General features: G+C 46.1%; 1 protein-coding gene across 4 annotated transcripts; it reads left to right on the forward strand.

Moving 5' to 3' along the window:
- The first annotated feature begins 1,663 nt into the window (after positions 1 to 1,663).
- On the forward strand, positions 1,664 to 21,482 carry srfb (serum response factor b). 4 transcript variants are annotated; one of them, XM_079280261.1, is made up of 8 exons: positions 1,664 to 2,507; positions 6,000 to 6,266; positions 15,529 to 15,769; positions 17,532 to 17,696; positions 17,962 to 18,063; positions 18,412 to 18,609; positions 18,736 to 18,837; positions 19,411 to 21,482. In XM_079280261.1, exons 1-8 carry the CDS (start codon positions 1,866 to 1,868, stop codon positions 19,440 to 19,442), a joined length of 1,749 nt encoding a protein of 582 aa, XP_079136387.1. In that variant the 5' UTR covers positions 1,664 to 1,865; the 3' UTR covers positions 19,443 to 21,482. The 4 variants fall into 4 exon arrangements, with proteins under 4 accessions (XP_079136387.1, XP_079136386.1, XP_079136388.1 ...); XM_079280260.1 differs by having other exon boundaries at positions 18,736 to 18,812; XM_079280262.1 differs by having other exon boundaries at positions 6,000 to 6,233; positions 18,736 to 18,812.
- Positions 21,483 to 21,542: the final 60 nt, after the last annotated feature.

The following is a 21,542-nucleotide window of genomic DNA, read 5'->3' on the forward strand; positions in this document are numbered from 1 at the left end:
TTTAGTTGTATATTGTCAGCTATGTGTTTCTGTTGTATTCTTCTTTTGTAACTATTTCGTTGAAATTGTCTCTATCACATATTTTAGGCCCATGTAAACCTCGGGCACCATTGATAATAAGGCTTCTCGCTCAATGTGTTTTCCGAGGTTTTAAATAAATGACATGAAATGTGTCAGGACGTTGCTAACTTGACGTTTCTGCTGAGCTGCTGACACGGCTTGACTGACAGCCAGACTGTAGATGACAGTACCAGAGGAGAGGGGAGAGAGCTGAGAGGGGATTGGGAGCTCGAGCGGCTGCTGTTTCCGCGTGGTCCTAGTGAGTGCAGTCCTCATGTTTTGTTTTTTGTTGTTGTTTTTGTTTTTGGACTGCAGAAAAGGGAGGGGCCCAATACTGCCCTCTGAAAAAGTGTGTGTGTGTGTTGTCCATTGTCCATTCTTATCTGATAAACTGAGTCTTAATTAGGTCCAACTTCAATACTTGTGATATCGTTGCAACTTTTTTTTTCAAGTGCATTTACATGTGCCAACTTGCCAACAAATCTTGTTTGAGAAATTATTTGAAAATCCCGTGACAGGATATGTGGCATTTGTTTAACTTGCTTTACAGCATCGTTTCAAACACTGTCAGATACACCAAGGGCTTCTGACACATTTTCCAGTGAAGGATATTTTTTTATCACAGAACACAAATCACCTGTGCAAATAATTAAAGGGATGGCTGAATGCCATATGGCTGCTTCAGCTCAGGGTCCTGGTATTGTACATTCCGTCTCACTGTTTTTATGGGGCGCTTTAACAGCCATTGCTAATGTCAATAATTACACCTGTGCTTTTCCTGCTATGACAAGTTGAAGCCAAAATGTCTGCTGTGAAAAATACCTATTGTGAAAACTATACAGGGTTAAGTGCATGGCATTGCCACACAAATCAAACTTTGCTCTTTCAGTTTTTGTTTTTATTTTCTAAAATGAATTACAACTACTCCTACCTTCATGTATGTATCTAAACTCATACATTCACCAACATCAATGTGATATAAAATCTAATCTAAAATCAGAAAACTATCATTCGGCCAATAAAGTTCATTAAAGGGATATTTGGGAGTAAAAGCTCTGTAAAAACATGGTTTGTGGTTTGACAAAACAATCTGTAGGGAATAAAAAGTTGGATGTTTTGTTATTTTAGTGCCTCTGCTTGTGTACGGTGACGTTGTCGGTAGCGCAACCATTTTGGTATTTATTCTAATGAGCGTTTGTATTGACCAATGACAGCGCTACTCAGATAACCCTCAGCCAATCGATAGGCGACGCTGTGACTCACCAAATAAGGAGAGACAGGACCAAATAAGGAAACATTGTATCTCTTTATAAGGAGGGAAGTAGTTCTTGGATTGTAATATCACTCCGCTGTCTTAAACGGAGTTAAAAAAGAAAGAAACTGACGTTTTTATGCGTCCCTTAACTATGAAGACATACATATTGCGTTTTGGTGGAGTGACGATTTGCAATTGGATGCCAGCAGGCCGGAAACAGCGTTATTTTCCGCTCACAGTGCGGACTACGTAACATGGCGGATCGACATCGAGGGCGCTCTTCGCGTTTTCCTTTTTGAGAAAGTGCTCTCAGAGTTTTGGTAATAGAGGAGGAGGGTGAACCAAACCGACCCGGGTTGAATGGTCTTGGGGGTAGCATCACTTTCGAAAGTTTGTCCCGGTTATTTCCTGCAGTCTCCAAATGGGTCTGGTTTGTTTACGTTTTGTGGCCCAGGCGTGTAGCCTATGCGTTTAATCAGCCATTTACGAGACAACGCGCTCCAGCTCTTTCAGCTGGCGTTTAGAGACTCTGTTCAGCAGCCGAAATAGAATGTTACCGAGCCGGCTTGGATCGGCACCATCTGGAAACGGGTCAGCTTCAGGCAGAGGTAACACGGGACACGGTTCGGGGATTGTCGGCAGCGGGATCCGTCCCGTTTTAGTCAGAGCAGGGCAAGCTTTACCGGGGGTCGGCGAGAGTGACGGGCGACAGGGGGAACGAGACGCCGTCGGGATGCTGGGGGCTAACGGTCCAGGGGGCTCGAGAGGCGTGAGACCGGGGAACGGGACTGGGGTGACCTCCCTACAGAGCGCCGTCCAGGGCAACATGGTGGGCTTGAACTCGGGAGTCGTGTTAGCTCAAGGAACCAGGTTCGACCCGGACAGAGAAAGCGCTCCGATGTGCAGCGGCTCGGAGAATGACTCGGACTCCGGAGACGAGGATGACCCAGTGGGTTCACTCGGGGACAGCAGGAGAGGGGTGAAACGAGAGAGGGGGGAGATGGAAGCTGCGGTGACGGGGCAGGAGGTGGGAATACCTCCCGGAGGTTACGGCATGGTGCCCGGGGGGGTCGCGGGGGCAAAGCCGGGGAAGAAGACACGTGGGCGCGTAAAGATAAAGATGGAATTTATTGACAACAAGTTGAGACGGTACACAACTTTCAGCAAGAGGAAGACTGGTATTATGAAGAAGGTGAGTCGAGGGATTTCCTTTGGTTCTCATTCAACGGAAGTCACATTTGATTTTGAGTGTCACTTCAGTCTTGCTTGGTCTTGATACACTGCATTAGTCCTGTAATTTATGGTGCTGGGAATGCTTCCATTCATGGAATGAACGAGGTTGAGGTTATATCTTAATAAACTGTAGCATCATAACATCAGTGGGAAAGTAGGCCCACTGCAATATAATATAATAGTGGGGCACATTTAAAGGCATTTGACCTGCACGACATCTTATACCAATTCCTTTCTTTACAAAAGACAAAAACATTTGTGGCACAAACTAGCTCACTGGATGTGAGGGAGTCATGACAGGCAGTTGGTTTTAAATAGACTTTGAGCAAATGACAATTCTATTTATGACCATGCTCACCCCCAGCTATCTCACACACACACACACACACACACACACACACAGATAAACTGACGCACTAATTCATGCCCCGCTACACGCAAAGATCGGCCTCCAACTGTTGGACGTGTAGTTCCCCATCAGTAGCCCTCAGTGCACACAGGCTGTTCCTTCTGTCATTGTGAAGCAGGACTTTGCTTGCAGGCGGCAGCCATGCGGTGGTGAGCAGCAGCAGCAGGAGCGGTGGCCCTGTAGCTGACTAAACTCCAGGGAAACCAGATCAGAGGGCAGTCAAAGAGCACTGAAACAGAAGAGAGGAGCCAGGGACTGTCTGTGCATGCATTATGGTACTGTACGTTGTGATGCAAGCAGCCAGCCTCACCCAGTGATGACTTGTTTTGGTTTCAGTTTTGTTAGATGGCGTCTGGCACAGGAGCATTTGACATTAAAGAGGACAGAACTCGCTCCATGGTCGTAATGATTACCTCCACTGAGTTTAGTACCAAAGCAGTATTAAACTGGAAACCCACACAAGCACTCGATTGGTGCCGTGATAAAGTATTGCTCTGTGGCTTTTGGCATCAAGGAATCTGAAGTTGATTATTCGGAGACGAGGTTAACTGTTGAACAGAAGCACGGCAGTCGTTTTTCATTACGACTTTAAATAAACACACTTGTTTACTGTGGTGCAAGAGTCTTCATTTGTTACTTTTGAAGCGCATGAAGTGTGTGTTCTGCTTTGTTTCTCTCCTTTTTTTTTAATGTATCCCAGACTGTTGTCGTGGAAACTGAGGCGTCGTTATGTAGGCTCTTGGCAACATGAACACTGTTTGACACACTGTGCGAATAGAGATTTTTTTGGAAACGTTGCCTCCACCATGTCAGCCATCACAGAAACAGAGGTGGGTGGAGGGGGAAGATTCATAGTACACTGGTCTCAAACTGGTTTCTAGGATGAGCTTGTAGTGTAATTGTGAAGCATCGGCCCGTTTCTTCTCTTCTCATAAATTCTTGAGAGTATGTGCATGTAAATAATTGCAGAATACAACTTGTTACGTCAATTTGAGGCTCAGGATTACTCTATTAATACTCGTGGCTCATTTTGGGTTCAGTATTTGTACAGTAAAGGACACGATTTCATGTTTTCATGGCAGACCTTCTAATTGTCATACCAGGAAAAGCACAGATGTAACTAATAACATAAACGGTCGCTCCATTCCATTTAAGTGCCTCGATACACCGCGCAAGTGAGCCAACCGGCGCAATACCAGGGCCTAAATGGAATGCAGCCATTACGTTCTATTTACAAGCAATTGAAGACCCTGCCTTCTTCTCCTTCTTCTTCTCGGTTCACTGAAGCGTGATGGTTATATGACAGTTTCCCATTTCTTTACACAGTCCTTTGCATTTTTATTGCACACTGCCTCGGACTTCAGGGACTAAAGTCCTACTTTATACTTCATGATAAACTGAAAGCATGAAGGACAAATCCATAATGTAAGTAATCTTTAACATTATAGGGATACCGTGCTATGAGACTACATCATGTCTTACATTTACAGCTCTACAATAGTTGTTGTCCGTCACAATTTCCCGGAGCCTAAAGTGACATTCTTCAAATAGCTAGATTTGACTGAATAAACCAAATTGCACAAATACATTACACGTTAGCGGCCATCCGTGACTTTATCTTATGCCCCTTTTTTTTTTTTTTTTTTTTTGATGCGGTATGTAGGCTTGACCGGGACGTTTTGTGTGACAGAGGAACCAATTACAGCCAGGAGTAATTGGCACTATGCAGCCATGAATATTTATGAGAATATCAGCAGAGCAAGGGAACTTATTAAAGCATTGTGTGGCTCTAGTTTGTGCCGCCACCTTGCACATTTAAGGTGACAGATGAGTCCTTTCCTGCCCAACATCAGACTCTGTTGTTGGAGACTCCTCTGTAGCTGCTGCAGAGCTAATCAAGGGAGATGGTCGTACAAGAGGACGACTGGGGCTGTGTAGTTCATTGCCTACTTCTGTAGTGCTGCATTGGCAGGGGAGAGGTGAATTGTGCAGCTAACACTCCATTTAACACCGTTCTTCAACACACACACACACGCATAAATAACCCTCTATATAATCAAGGTTTGAGGTGCTCAGGGGAAACAAGCGCGTAGCAGCATTCAGCCACTACGGCAGTAGTTGCTCATCATTAGCCTTGCTGTGCTCTTGTCGTCATATTATTGCACACAAAAGATAAATCTACAATCGGCTTCAGCATGTGCCCGTATTGGACCGATAGTGCCCACAATGAGCGCAGTGTTTGAGCGCGATGGAGTGGACCAGTGTGAATGCATGGGGTTTTATCACGGCTCAATAAAAGCCTTTTTAATTTGAATGTGATTTGTCTCCGCCTCCTGTGCGCCAGCGTTACAATGACGCATCTATCAGCCGGCTCTGACTGTTCTGTGTTCACCAAGGTGACGGTGATGGCGCTGTGCCTTCACAGCACCAGCAGCATCCTCCACATAACTTGTGACTCACTTAGATAAACAGGCTTTCTCAGGAGTTCAATCGGAGTGCAGCACCGGCGTGTGTGTGATGGAGTTCAATCTCATTGTCTTTTGCCTTTACAATGAGGTGTGTGTGCGTGTGTGTGTGCGCGCTGTATAATGAATGGCGAGGGAGCAGACTGTGATGGCCTCATGTTTCACAGGCTACCTCTGGGTGTTGAGAATGATTCCTCATGTCCCCCGTCAGGACTGGGTTACTGCGCCCCCCCCCCCCCCCCCCGCCTATGCAAGCCAGCTGCAATCAGTCTCTCCGCTATATCACACCCTCTATTCTGGGAGCCTTATCTCATGTTATTTTAGCTTCATTTGTGCTGTACGTCAGAGTTCACTACAGGGGTATTTTTAGTTAATAGTGTCTTTTGTCTTGGCTCGGTTATATTTTCCCAGAGGTTCACTGTTGGATTCTCTTACTGTATGTTCCCTTTCCAGTTGAAATCACTTTGTCTGTAAATGAAAGTAATCCAAGCTTATCGTTGTGATGTTTGACCTGTAGCCCGACTCTTGTCCCATGCTCTCCGTCATAGACTTTAATTTGCTTCTGTCTCTTTCCCAGGCCTATGAACTCTCCACCCTGACGGGAACCCAGGTTCTTCTGCTCGTGGCCAGCGAAACGGGTCACGTCTACACTTTCGCCACCCGCAAACTCCAACCCATGATCACGAGTGAAACGGGGAAAGCTCTGATCCAAACATGCCTCAACTCGCCGGACTCGCCGCCGCGCAACGACCCCTCCACGGACCAGCGCATGAGCGCCACGGGCTTCGAGGAGACGGACCTCACCTATCAGGTGTCTGAGTCGGAGAGCATGGGCGACACAAAGGTTAGAATCAAAAGTGGAAAGGGGACAACAATTAAGAACCCACTTAGCGAGGCGGTAGCTTTGAATTCCCATTAAATGCACTCATTAATATCCCTGTCCCCTGGTCTTTCAGAAACAATCGTACCCGAGTTAAAGTCTTTGTGACTTTGAGACAAATATAATAAAAAAACCCGATACAGCACCATAGAGAGTCACTAATAGATATAGTGGGAAATCTTTACAGAGAAAAGGCTAGACAGGCACACGAAGAGAGCAAATAAATCAAACCTACAAGCAGCTGTGGAAAATAATCTGTCCTATTGTAAACAGTTTTGAACTTTTGCCGGTAATATGCGAGGCCTCTGCTTTGGGCTCGTGGTTTGGTTCTAAGCAACAAGTCATTTAAAAAAAAATGAAACCAAAAAGTCTTCGTGGTCCTTTCCAAAGGGCTCTAAACCTGAAGGGAGAGCCAGATAAGATGTGGAGTATTACTCCGCTCACTAAAGGGAGCCGTCTCCACTTTACCTTCCTGACCTCTCGTCCAGGAAAGCTTCGTAACACTCCTCGATAAATCACAGCAGGTCTGGCTTGTGTTAGGATGAGAAACGCACAACCTGCTGCACGGAGGAGGACTTTGGTGTTTGTCTTCTGTTTTGTGACGGAGCTGTCTGATGAAATGCGGAGATCGGTAACAGAACTTACATTTCTGGAAATATTTCAACGTCAGACATTTTGTGCCGTTTTAACTCGCTAACCTTCTAAAAGTCGTTGTGACGGAAATAAGATAAAAGATGAATTTCTACTCTGAAATCCTCATGATTGTTTTTTCGTTGGCTGTGTGGCCTCCTCTCATCCTCTGCAGTTCGGGTCTCTGTGTTTTCTGCCGCATCACTGCGAGGGTTCTTAAACTTCAGGTCTTTAGAGGTCTTGAAGTGACTCATAAGCGGACACACTTCGCTGTCCAGCACCTCCGTGCGCTCAGGTGCTGGACGCAGAGATTCCCTCCGCTCGCTGTTTACACGGCTTAAGGACGCCCCTTTGAAGACGAGGCGCTAATTAACACGTAGCGTACACCGTCAGGGATGGGAGATCAACCTTTGTGTGCTAAGCCACCGCTCTCATGCCCGCTCTGCTCATTGATAAAAATTAGATTGCTCTGTTGCCATATATGGTATGGTTTCCCTGCCTGCTCTCTTGGCTGAGGCCCCTCACATTCCTTATAAGCTGCAGCTGTCTTTGGAGTCCTGTGATCCCGCCCCGCCTCCCCCCCCCCCCACCACCACCACTCATTTGGTGATATGGAGGGGAGGTAAGGATGTAGATATGAGCGGCTGGAATGGAAACATTTGAGCGATATTCTACGTCCCGTTTCATGTGACGTCTATTTAGGTGGCTGACTGTGACAGCGTGACAGCGTGGGCCCCGTGGAGCCCGCTCACCGAGGGACACCCTCATTATGTGAGCCATGTCGGGATCAGCGCAGTTGCGGTCAGGACAGGGCGAGTGGATACGGCGGTTCATTTCTGTGCAGTGGGTCCGATGCGTGCACCTCTGCAGCATCTGGGCGCCGTTCATCACGAGAGTAGGATGTCGTACATACAGTGCAAGCCAGTCTAAACAGTTCAGAGTGTGCAATGGCTGGGGGGGGGGGGGGGGGGGGTGAAGGACATTTTGGAAAAGAAAAAGGGTTGGAAGATAAGTGCTGTGTATTTTGTTCTTATTATCACAGATAACTGGCCCAAGCTCTGGTGAAATAGGCTTTTGCTTTTGGTGCTAATCCGCCAAAAATCAAAGGCCGACAAAGCCACCCTACGATGTTCAACATGCAACATCGTGGAGGAATTAGCTCGAGACAGAAGAAGTCATTTCACATCGGCGGTCCATTAAAGGATCAACCGTTTCCTGCTCTGGAAATCCTAAATCTCCTAAGCTACCACCAGAATTAGTTCATTTTTCTAAATACATTGTAAGTCGTGTAATGGATCTTGCAATATCAGAGTCATGCTTCGTATCACACTACAACTTCTTCTTTTCATAGTTGAGAGCTTTGTTTGTTTAAAGTTTGAGACTGAAACGGCTGTGGGTTCCATTACTCGGGTCTTAGTTGAGATGTCTTTAGTAGATTAGTAACTTCAATTCTGTTATTGATGCTTTTTTTTCATGCTAAATTACTTATTTCCAAGAAATGTATGAGCGCATTTCTGATAAACACAAGATTTAAAGCTTGTGTTCGTAATCTTGAGGAACTCGCAAGAGAGCGTTGTAAGAACGATCCAACGATGAAGCTGAGCCCAGTGTTGCTCCCTCTTCTTCTCTTTTCCAGTGGAAGTAGCTGGCGGGCCTCCCTCTAAAGCCCCCCCCCCCCCCCCCCCAAAGTATTGTGATGATTGTAAACAACGAACATGTTTGTCGTCTGTGCTTGCAGCTGTTAAGCTAGCAATTAAATCATTTGAGTGGAGGTCGACTAAAATACCTTTGGTCGGGAGCGGCCCGACACATTATCGTCTGCTCGTCTGCTGATCGTTCTGATGCGTATCAAGCTGCCGTGAATTGGTTCTTGGGCCAATGTCACCGGGCCTAAATCGGGTACTGACAAAACTGAGCTCGCGAAATGTCATCTAGCTGCGAGAGATGTCAGAACGAAGAGCAGGGGCTTCTTTCTAGAAACATCTCAATCCGTGTCTCCTTCCACCCACGCCGTCTTCAGTTGAGCCGATTGCAGCGTTGAAATAATACGACATTAAGTTTAGCTTGCGTGACTGGAAAACCCTGGCTTTTCTGTCGTTATTGCTCTCACAGCACACATTAAGCACTTAAAACCGACAGCTGAAGACAAGCAAGTTCATGGCTGCAGAAATGCATTCTGGGGAAATGTGATGTTGTCTGACGTGGAGGTGAATGAGGAAGGTGAAGGAGGGACGCCAAACATGAATATCAATACTTCACAGAGAGGGTGCATCTTGTAATTATTGTGGCGGCCCACAGCTGATCTTTGGATGGTTGTGGCTTCTGTGGCAGCTTCTTGATGTCAGACGTGCCTACAGTACAGATGTTTTTATGCTTTTGGGGTTATTTTTGGACGGGGATGGAGGATCTAGCTTAGGACAGAATTCTCAGTATCTCACAGTCTCCTCTGGTTTTCTCCTCCTCTTCCCTCCCTCACTCTTTCTCTCCTTTCCTCCCTTGCTCCATCTCTTTCGCTCTCTTCCACGCTGCTCTGGCTTTCAGTGCTGTTGCTGTTGTGATCTTGGTGAAGTCTTGTTTGTTGCCCTCCTGCTCATGAGCACAGATCACATCGTCTCTGTCGCTGTAGTGTTGCAAGCGAAACGTCCAGACCATCAGCTGCCATGTTTGTTTCCCTCGCATTGTGGCTCTCCGGACGTCCTGCGACACATCTGACCGCCTCTTTATTTAACACATAGCGTGCATATAAATGGTATTGGTCTCCGTAGACAACTGAAAATGATTTGTTAATTAATTCAGTCTTAAACGGGGAACTGCACTTGAACATGTCGTATTCAAGATGTCTTCCTGTCTTAGCTGCTGTTGTCGGAGCAGAGCGGCGGCTTGAAGTAGGTGACGAGAGAGAGTCACTGAGATCATGGAAAGTTAATTTACTTGTTAGATATGCGCTCTTATCACAAGGCTGCTCCTTAAACAGACGGTACGTAGAGAGAGGCTGTGTTGTCGGAGGGAGAGCAGCATGTCGGCTGTGTCAGAGAGGAGGGAAAGCAACTCCACCCCCTTATTTTACAGCAAGCAACTGGACAGGTCAGCCGCCATTGGCTGCACCTCCTCCACTTGGGCTGCCTTGCCTTTTTTAGCAGTCCCAAATGTGGAGCTGCAAATTCCATGTTGCTGGCAGGGTGACAGACGGGGAGATGGGAGCCAGCAAATGGGAGATTAGACGAGGGCCGGCCACCAGCACACGGCACAATGGGCTCCGACCAACGCCGGACGAGCCTGCCAGTTGTCGCCTTCGATTTGGAACGATTAATCCCTCATGAAGAGGGAATAATTAGTGTCCTGCTCTTTTTAATTACTCATTTCCTGTTGCTTTAAAAACAGGGCCGGTCGTGTGATGTGTGTGAATGCGAGGAGGGCAATGGAGGCTTTTATTCTTTTACCATATGTAGAACCCTTACCAACGCCCATCATTTGGAAACCAGCGTATTGAAAGGACTCTTAGAGGTATAAGAACCACTACCAAACCAAAGAACCCTCGAATGATTGTGTGAATAAGATTGCTGGTGTCTCTATCTGTGGCATTCTGTCTCCGGATCCTTTTAATATTAGGATTTTGCAAATGTTCACAGGCGGGGGAGGATGTATGGTATTTGAGGTCTCTTCGTTGAGTGAAATCATGTCCGTCTCTTGTTAAATGGACTACTTGGCATGTTATGGAGGGTTCACTCGGTGGCAGAGTCCAGAGGAGTCGGCCCTCCATCGGCACGACTATCAATTGTGGCTTAAAGAAATCTAAACCAGCTTTTGCTTTCTGAAAGAAATCTTTTTTTCCCCTCAGGCTGATACAAACAATCCCTATGTGGTCATCATTCAGTATCAAACGAGTATAAATATATATAATATTACATGATGTAGGGCCACAACTAACGATTACATTCACTGTCGATCAGTTGCCTGGTATTTTTCTGAATTAATCTGTCTCACAACTCTAATCTGTGTCTGTCATCACAACGTCCCAGAACCTGATGTGACCCGATATGTTTGGCACTTTTGCTTCAAACGTGACTTTCATGATCAAAATAGCTGCAAATTAAGAACGGATCAATCAACAACTCTATCATTAATGGGTTGTATTATATATACCGGTACTATTCAGACTTCCAGGCCATTTGCATATTACAGCGACGGCGTTGATTGTTGGTGATGGAGATGATATGATGTGCCGGTGTGTGAGACTGAATCAGAAGGAGCAGGAGTGAGATGACAGTGCTGAGGCGTTGGCTACGCTTCTTCTCTGGAGGAATGCGTTACACCACTGCAGCCTATGTTTACTATGCACTGCCTTGACTCTGGACTAAAAGCCTGCTCTGTTTATAGACCGGCCAGTTGAACACAGGACACGTGGAGACGGTCAAACAAAGCAGTAGGTCAGTGGAAGCTCGCTGTGGAGGTCACAGAGACGTGTCTGTGTGACTGAAACCTGGGTGACCAATCGGTGGAGCCCGACTCTCTGTTCATGTTGGACCGGAGCAGGAAAGCAAGATTTCAGGATGGAACGATATGAGATTTGATCACGATAGAAAGACACTCAATAAGTTGACCGTGGTGATTTTCTATTATCGGGTTCATCGTAAATATTGTTGCACGAGTGACTTGAAGAAGCTCGTTATCATGGCAGAGAACTAAAAGAGAGAGCCTGACTCATGAGAAACAAGTGCCGTTTTAAGAGTTTTAAGCATATTTTGACAATCATAATATCGTGAATCACAATGACTTTGTCCAGGATAATTGTTGTTCCTATTGTTCCCATGCCCAGCAAGAGCCGACATTTATTTCTCCATTTAACGGTAAAATAGGGACAAGTTGGAACACTACGAGCCACATTGTCTTTTATTTTTTAAATGGCGCTACAAGGTGACGCATCTCTGTGGATTCAGTCGTTCTGCTGTGAAGCCGACGTTGAGAACTGCCGGGAGTCATCGGCTGCTGTCTACTCACTCACATGGCCTCCTGCTGGCCTCAGCTGGCCCTGGAAGGGTTAATTCCCCCTCAGAGCTGCTCAGGTTTCCCTCCAGCTGTCTGGACCCTCAGCTGTTTGTACTCTCGCCCCGTTCCTGTCCCCAAACCTCACACAAGACGCACATACTCTGCTACTGCTGTGGCTATAAAAGTGCTACTTGCTTCGCCGCTGAATGATGTTCACTTTCTCGACATGCTTTTTGGTCATCCCCTGTCCCTTAACTGACTGTTGTTCTGCTTGGTTACCGCTTTCCACTTCCTCTCTTATCTGTAACCCCCGCACCGACGCAGAGAGTGAGCTTGTCTTGAGTTCTAGTGAACATTGATGCAACAAATGACACTTCTCCTGGCAGAATGGAGACGTGGTGAGAGCGTGCGTCACCACGTCTGACTGTCAGCAGTCCCCCTGTGATGAATGACGGGCCTGATAGCGGTGCAGTAAATGGATTACATATTGCTCTTGGGTGAATTTGTTCGGTTTTCCCGCTTGGTTGAAAGGGCAGAACAACTGCGAGTCCTGTGTGTGGCCCTCCCTCTTTGACGTTCCAGCTGCTGTTTAACTAAAGAGGTAAAGGACCTTGGACTGTCGGAGCCCCTCGGCAGGGCCCGGATCTGAGCTGCCGACGAGCTCACTCACTGTGTAACTTGTTGATTTTGAGCGGCTTGTATAAAACAACACCTCCTAACCGTCCGTACGTCACGAGGGCCAGAAAGCTCTTTCATTAAAGATGACGCAATTGATCATTTGCTTATCCGGAGTTTCTTTTTACCTCATTAAATGAAAAAACGTTTGTTCAGTCATTGCAGAGAGCCGTACTAGACTTTTGATATTACAAGCAGACTGGGATGTGGCTAAAGACTGGGAGCTAATCCTCACAGTTCACTCACCTCGTTCACTCGCTTGCTCGTGGTAGGCCTGCCTGTCGTGACACATGGCTGTGTTTACATGTAACAACCCGTATTCACTCGGCTCGTCTGTTCCGCTGTCGAGGGCTTTGCGTCTGTGACACAATGGCTTCATCACAATGAAAAGGATCCTCCAAAGGACGAGGCCTTGAAAGGCATGTTCTTCAGAGGTCCCGAGGTCTACGCTGAGCTTGCATTTTCTCCACAAATAATGTGGTCTTTCCTCAGTGTAAAATAAACTGATTTCACAAGGGGTTGATAGGCAAGGCAAGTTTATTTGTATAGCACATTTCAACAACAAGGTAATTCAAAGTGCTTCACATGAAACCATTAAAAGCATCAAAACATAAGGCAAAAGAAAAGGAGATTTCAAAAACAATTAAGAAATAAAATGCAGTAGTAAAATGCAGGAAATTGATGAATATATTAATTGAATGTGGTTCAATTAAAGGCAGCAGCAAACAGAAAAGTCTTCAATCTTGATTTAAATGAGCTGAGGGTCTCAGCAGACCTGCAGCTTTCTGGGACTTTGTTCCAGATATGTGGAGCAGAAAAAGTGAACGCTGCTTCTCCATGTTTAGTTCTGACTCTGGGAACAGAAAGTAGACCGGTCCCAGACGACCTGAGGGGTCGGGATGGTTCATAAGGTAGCAGCAGATCAGAGATGTATTTTGGCCCTAAACCATTCAGTGCTTTGTAAACCAACAGCAGGATTTTAAAGTCAATTCTTTGTTGGACAGGAAGCCAGTGCAAAGACCTCAGAACTGGGGTGATGTGATCCACCCTCCTGGTCTTAGTGAGGACTCGAGCTGCAGCGTTCTGAATCAGCTGCAGCTTTCTGACAGACTTTTTACAGAGACCTGTAAACACACCGTTACAGTGGTCCAGTCTGCTGAAGATAAATGCGTGGACAAGTTTTTCCAAATCCTGTTGAGACATAAGTCCTCTAATCCTTGATATATTCTTCAGGTGATAAGAGGCTGATTCTGTAATTGTCTTGATATGGCTGTTCAGGTTGAGGTCTGAATCCATAACTACACCGAGATTTCTGGCTTGGTTTGTGGGTTTTAACATCAGTGACTGAAGCTGAGCGGTGATTTTCAATTGTTGGAGTGCGAGTTGTAACATTTTACGTTAATAGATGAGGTCTCAAAGCTCAAACCCAGATGGATCATCACGGATACTCAAATCTGGGATTGAAGAGTTCAGAATGCATCATGGGACACAGACTGGTTGCGTCAACAAATTCAGTCCCAAAGAAAGCTGCATTTTTATTTGGCCACATGTGGAGGAACCTCTAACATGCCGGTCTGTTACGTTGTCCTCTGCACCCACAAGCACATGTGTCCGTGTTGATCACGCCCCTTATTAAAGGACATGCCTGTCTAGTGTAAGCTTGTTCCCTCTCTGCTATTGCAGATCATTGGCATCAAGTGTGTAAGTGCGTAGAAACGGGCCTGGTGGGTTTGTTAGTCCACCCTGCTCTCATCATGCAGCCCACTCACCAGCACATCCTGCTCTGCTGCTCGATGGACGTTCACGTTAGCGTGCGCTGCTACATCGCACCGCCGTTGGTTTTAAGTTTTACTTGAGTCTCATCTTCTACACATTGTACTGTGGATGTTGCGTGGTCAGTTAGTTGTTCCCATAGTCACTGAACAAAGTGTGCAGAAATGATGTTTTTGTTCTTCTACAGTAGAGTTGTAATTGAAGCAGGTACAGATGATGAATGGAGTATTCAGGCAGTATTCAAGGAGAATACACGCTTGTGTTCCTACACACCTGGTGTGATTTATATACTATTTTCTCTCTCTTGGGCATGATGTATTGTGGAGTAGCATTTCTAATTGGTGTTGAATCGCCATACGATACTGAATTTCCTACATTCAATGATGACGAGATAGTTTTCTCCGACTTAATCGCAGCTGTTGTTGCATTCAGACTTGAAAAGAGCAACGCTCCTCCCTGCACGGCACATTATTTTACATGTGGTTGCAGTTAGACGGGTCCCAGCCTGTTTCTCTACCTTGTTTATGTCGTCTGTCATTCCTCTATTAAATCCCACTATGGCTTCTGTCACCGATTGCAAGTATTAAAACCTCCTCCTCCTCGTGCTTAAAGAGGAGAAGCCCTCTTCATGGTGGTGTTTTAGGCGTTCCCCTGTGAAACTCTTCGGGTGTTGCTCTTGCAGTCACTGGGATAAATTGGAAATACTATTAACTGATGATGTCATCAGGGTTATCATAGACTACAGGGTTACAAACTGAAGATGTGTGGAATGTCTGGCAAGGTGGACATCAGTTCTCTGCAGCTTATTAATAACCTGTATTCTTTATATTTAGTTTATTGGCATATCTTATCGAAAGATGTTTGCGTTGACCATTCAGGGAAGGCACTATTGCGTTGCATTATGGGAATTGTAGGAGCCAGTGCTTTTAAAGCATGACCTATACTCGGGACGAAGCCTCTGGATTCCTCCGTAGGTTCTTTTTTAAAAACGTCTCTTGCGAGTTCAAGTTTATGGAAGTGCAATACTAAATCACTAGCGTTCCCCTCAATGTTGTCTTCTTCCTCGATAGAATCCAGTACTGATTTTAATTTCATCAAATGATCTCTCCCCCCACCCCCACCCCCCTGTCTTTCTAATCAAAGTGTATGTTTTCTCCCACAGGACACACTGAAGCCGACGTTCACGATAGCCAGCCTACCGGGCAGTACCAGCAGCGCCCAGTGCACGGTACCCACCACCTCCACCACCATGCAGGTGAGCAGCGGCACTTCGTTTCCCATCACCAACTACCTGGCACCCGTCTCGGCCAGCGGCAACATCAGCGCCAACGGTACCGTCCTCAAGACCGCCTGCGGCTCCACGGGGCTCATGCAGCTGCCCGGTGGCTTCACCTTCATGTCCGGTATGTAGGAGAGCAAAGAACACGGGGTGCTTCTACCTCCGACGCCCATTGCGCTGTTAACGGTCTTCATTGTTTTCATTGTGGTTTGTTAATCTTAACTTCATCCTTAAGAATTGAACTGATGCTTCTGCAGGCGTCCGTGTTTTGTCAGTGTCTCCGTGTTGTCGAGCCCGTTGGCTCATTAGAATTAGAATGGCAGAGTGACCTCGGCCGTGACCTCGGCTGTCTTGGAGTGGTCGTGCCCCGCTCTCTCTTCAAGCTGTTCCACCTCACAGCCAGTCCTCAACAACTCGGCAGCCTTGGGTTTTTACAAAGCCTTCAGTATCCAGGAAAGCCACGTCTATTGGCGACTGGCTCTGCCTTTGATTGTCACTTGGGGACAGGAATAATTAGGTGCGAGGGACACAATGGGCCTGGCGATGAGGGCCCATAATTAACCATGAATATTCAATGAAGGATCGGTGGCTGAAATTATAATTGCGTACTTTATGGAGCGGGAGCTTTGTGACAGTGGTCCTGAACTAGACATGACCCTTCATTAAGATGGACTTCACAGACACGAGGGGATCGCTGCTGCACCAACTCAGCGAGGACATTGGGGGGCAGCGGGCTCTGATTTGGGATCCTTAGGTGTTTCTAAATTGGCTTTCCCCCAGTTATTATTCATTTTACACTTTTTCATGGTGGATGTGCTGGAAAACACTGGGGTGTCAACATGGAGCATGGGGATACCAAGAGGTCACGATTCCCCCAAAGACATTCATTTAGATATTATCTTATCTGTATGAGACGATCAGTGGTCTGGAGCATTGATTGGGACTGTCCATGACGAGAGCAATTAGAAAAAGGCTGGTTGACCCTTAAATGCTGACTGGTGCGATATGTTTTCTACAGTATATGACGCTGTTGTTAACAAGAGCCCAGTGCTCGTCGGTGCTGTATATTGTAAGTGCTGGCAATAATGCCGCAGCTGAACAGACAGACACATGATGCCCACTAATTGGTGCTGTATGTTATTTTGACTGACAGCTGAAGGACAGTCCCTCCCCCCCCCCCCCCCCCCCCTCCATTTTCTTTCTCCTCCTGCAACCCATGTCTCTCCCTCTCCCTCCCTCTACTGCTCTCTCTCGCCTCCTCACCACCTGTCTGGCACATAGCAGCAGTGCCAGGTGGAACAACACGCCCTCCCACACTGCAACCTCCTTCAGCTGACAGCTTGAAAGGGCCTGCCCGCCCTACTGCAGCAACTGTTTCTGGAGCATGTGACCAAATGGGATGGTGTAACTCCAGAGTCATGTTCTGAAATGACATCTCTGGCATGTGGTGAAAGACGACACCTTGACAATAGAATATGAAACAAGTCGTGCAACAATTGAACGCTTTTAAATGCCAATGTGCCAGCGACGGTCATATAGTATGTGTTAAACCTGTGTATTGTTGTCACTGACAGAAGCGTTCAACTTTACTTCATCTCAATGTTTAGTTTAATGTGACATCAGCTGAAAGGTACTCTGTGTGTAAGTGTTGACCACCGGTAGCGCTATGGAGCAATGTTCTTTCAAGTGGCTTCTTGTTTTGTTTGTAGCATATTGCTGCTTGCTTTGTTGCACAGCAGTCGTGTTCTCGACCCGAGGATGTGGAACCTGCCAGATGGAAATAACATGAAACATTTGTGTCGAGCTTGTAGTGAACAGCACTTTTCCAAGCTGTACTATCCTTTCACATTTAGTCTCACCCCCCTCTGTGTGTGTGCCCCATATAGCAGGCACGACTCTCCCCCCTGGCACCCCCACCATTCCTCTGAGCCAGCTGCAGCAGCACTCCCTGGCCCTCCAGGGGCAGCATGGTCAGGCCCTGGCTGCCGCCCTGCATCCACAGCAGGGACAGCAGGCTGTCTTCCGCTTCCCTGCTGCTGTCTCCCTCACAGGTGACCCACGCTGCCACGACTGCCTGCTTCTGCTGCTAGTACTGCTAATGCTACCTCCTCTGCTACGACTACGCATCATGCACATCATGAATTGTGCTTGCACGACAACTTCCTCTACCTCCGCTAATATTACTAGTGCCAGAGCTACCATATGGCACCCCCACTGCTGCTGTCCCCACACTCCTACTGAAACTACCACTCTTCCCCCGTGTGGGCTGCTTGATGACTTACTGTAGTTGGCTGTATGCGCTCTGTGTGTCTTCAGGAGCAGGTGTTCCCCAGCAGCTCCAGGCTATCCAGGTACACCACAACTCCCAGTCCGGCGACGGCAGCCTCGACATCTGCCACACGTCCACAAACTCCACCGGTAGGTCAGATCTTTTCTCTGAAGAAAGACCCTGTTGTCCTGTCTGGATGATTCAGTAACCAACATTCATGTAATGTAATAATGACATACAGTAGCTTTTTTATTTTTTTCAACGATCTCTTTTTAAAATGTGTTTTCTAGCTTGCACTATTTTTTATTCTGGTCCTGTTGTGTCCTCCAGAAAGGTGTTATTGTGCCACTACACGCAGCACAAGCGGTTGAATTTAGATGCATGTTGAGCGCCATCTGCTGGCCAACATGTGTACATTTGTACACACACGCACACCTAGTCCTCGGTGTAGAATTTTCTTTCTGTCCCTCCTCCTCACTCCCCTGCTCTCTTTGCAGCGACGGTCAGTCTCCCGGCAACCATCGTCACCTCGTCGATGCCGACGTCTGTTGCGGGTCACATGATGTACAGCAGCCCGCACACAGTGATGTACGCCTCCGCGCCGACGCTGACCGACGGGGGGCTGGCTGTGCTCAACGCCTTCTCCCAGGGCACCTCGACCATGCAGGTGTCCCACACACAGGGCCAAGACTCAGGTGAGCCTCTGAACACCACAGGCTGACGGAACATAATTTACTGACAGATGTGGATTAATATGTCAATTGTGCTTCATTTCAAATAAGCATAATTGCTAGAGTTGACCTTTTTCCCCCCTCCCGTAGGTGCTGTCCCTCAGGTGTTCCTCACAGCACCTCCAGGCACGGTGCAGATCCCCATCTCAGCGGTGCAGCTACACCCAGTACGGCAAGATCTGCATTTTACAAGTGAAACTCTCATATTCCCTATGCAACCAGCATGCCACGTGTCCGCACTAATGCATCCTAACAGAGCACTGGCACACAGAGGCCACAGGGTTGTCACCTGTTGCCCTTTTGTTTTTGGGATGAATGTGAATGATCAGCAAAATACACATGCAATAGACTTCCACCACCGTAGCAGTGCATGGGAATCTAAACTTGTTTATTAATTCACTTTATAGAGTCCAGTCTTATAAAGAAAATTATTGGGAACTCCTTTCTGTAAATTGGTTTAAAGATGCGTTGGTATTTTGATTATACGCAATTGGAAACATCCCGTAGAATTCAAGATCATTTTTTGATGTCTTTTAAACAAAAGTAATCTTGCCGAATAGTCTAAATTGCACGCTACAGAATATGATTTCATGAGTAAATTATATAACAGGAACCCATCAGAATCTATTCCAGCATTAAAGCACTCCTTGATAAACAGCATGTAGTGTAGCAGTTTTCCCATCTGTGCCGGGTGTAGTGATGACTTGTGATTGGCTGCGTGTTCGGCTCTGCACCGTCTCCTGACGTAGCCGTGTTGTGTTCCAGATGGTGATTGGTCCGCAGTCGAGCGGCAGTAACCTGACGGAGCTCCAGGTGGTCAATTTGGACGCAGCACAGAACTCAAAGAGTGACTGACGGACGGAGCTGTTCAACACAGCAGACCCAGGGACACGGACGGACAGACTTACATACATCTCTATTTATTGATGCCTTCCTAGTTTCACATTACACGTTGGAATGTGACTTTAAAGTACACACACACACACAATCAAGGGCATATGTGTGGCTGACCCTTATACAGTATGTTTTGGTATATAAATATATATATTCGCAAATGCATAGGAAATATATCACGACATCTATCATAAGAACCTATTTTCTATGGCGTTGGGTTATTTTTTTTGTGTGAGTGTTTTTTTGGAAATGTGTAATTACATGTACACACACGCACTGCGAGGTGTCACAGCTTCACACCAGCCAAAGAGACATTTGTTTGTCTGAATGTTCCAGTGTGAGCAACTTGTGCACAAGCGTGTGTCGGTGTGTGCGCACATATCTGGGGTTTGTAAATGGGTGGGGAGACGCTTATTGACTTTTCGAAATGTACATAGTTTTTTTTTTTTTTTTTTTACTTTTATTGTTAGCCTGGTTTAGTTTGTGCGACGGCATGTAGTTGTTTTTTGTACGTAGTGATTTTGTATGTACATGAAAATGATTTGCCTGAAGAAACGTGATTTACATGTATATGTAAATTAATTTAATATACCATCATATGTTGATAAACGGTCCTGCTGTTGGGAGTTTTCACTACAAGATGGAGAAGGAACGCTGGATTTCTTTCTACATGTGTCGCTTGTGACATTTGTAGGACTGTCCCTCAAACAGGATCAAGCAGCTGGGTCACAACATATAAAACATAACACATTTATCAGTTACTGTTTTGCTGCGAAGGTTTCGGGGCTGATGGCATGATCGTTTAATACATCGGTTTTGCATGTGAGGTTTCCTGATGAAGCCCTGATCTGGCACTTTTAGTGTGAAAACTGTTAAAACTATGACAATCAGATGGAAATCTCACTTCTCACCTTTTGACCTACTGCTATCTATGTTTTCATCTGTGTATACACAGAAATGCAGCACAATTCTGACATTTTAAAAACACCCTTAAGTGATTAGTTTGTTCACTTCATTTTAGACGCCACAACTGTTGACTTGGTCCTTCTGTGGGTAACAAGCCCGAGTGTGCCAAACCAGTTTTCATGACATATATATGAACTTTGTTGTTTAAAAAGCAATCCATTGCCTCCAGAACTTTAATGTTATGATGCTATAACTGGCTTGAGTCAGGGCATTGGACACAAATCTCTTGTTTAACAAGACACCGTATAGACTTGGCAATTCCACTTCAATACTGCGATTAAAGCGTCGTTTCCTAGTATGGAAGCACTCTTGTTCGGTGTCAACGCTGCAGTATTACAACTGAGTATGAATATTTTTGTACAAACATGGATCTCTTATTTAGGAAAAGTGACTTCAGGTGCTTTAAAATGTTGATCTACTCCTTTTAACAACTGCTAAGACCCTGGCTGACTGCAATCTCAGCAATCATTAAGTGAGTTATTAGACCGAGAGCCTTCTTTCTGTGCCGTTGTGCCTCTTTTCCATGGCTGATTTCTAAATCACTGCTGGGCATGGGAAATGTAGGAGTTACTGATTTCGAGACCACCGTACATGACTTTACATACAATCCTCTGCTGTGAGATCTCGTGACTCATTTCTACAGAACTAGCTGGATGACTGAGCATGCTGGCTTGAAGCCAAAGAGAATTTGACGGAGGGTAACGCACCCATGCCGACTGCTGTTCGGTTATTCACTGGCAGGTCATGTTCACGCTCGCTCGATGTTCCTGTACACGTCAACCTAAAGGGTTGTTTGTGTAGGAAATGTACAGGTTAAAGACATTCAATTCCCTCATCTGGTGATTTAAAAATACTATTTTAAAAAGGGGAATTATTGAACCGAATTTGTGGTTTTCACCTAGTCATTGAGAGAAATGGTTATGTATTTGTTTTGTTGTACAGACATTTTGTAATAAAAACATGATGAAACACAATGACCACATTCTGCTGAAGATTGTTTTTTTTTTTAAATTGGGACTGAGTGTCAAAGAAACCAT

This window comes from Melanostigma gelatinosum, assembly GCF_949748355.1.
Source record: "Melanostigma gelatinosum genome assembly, chromosome: 12".
NCBI lineage: Eukaryota > Metazoa > Chordata > Actinopteri > Perciformes > Zoarcidae > Melanostigma > Melanostigma gelatinosum.

Excerpts from the sequence above, each read along its gene's own strand:
- srfb (XM_079280260.1), top strand. The coding sequence starts at position 1,866 with ATGTTACCGAGCCGGCTTGGATCGGCACCATCTGGAAACGGGTCAGCT. Across the intron at positions 17,697-17,961 it reads TGCTGCTGTCTCCCTCACAG|GAGCAGGTGTTCCCCAGCAG; the intron begins GTGACCCACGCT and ends GTGTGTCTTCAG. Across the intron at positions 18,064-18,411 it reads CACGTCCACAAACTCCACCG|CGACGGTCAGTCTCCCGGCA; the intron begins GTAGGTCAGATC and ends CTCTCTTTGCAG.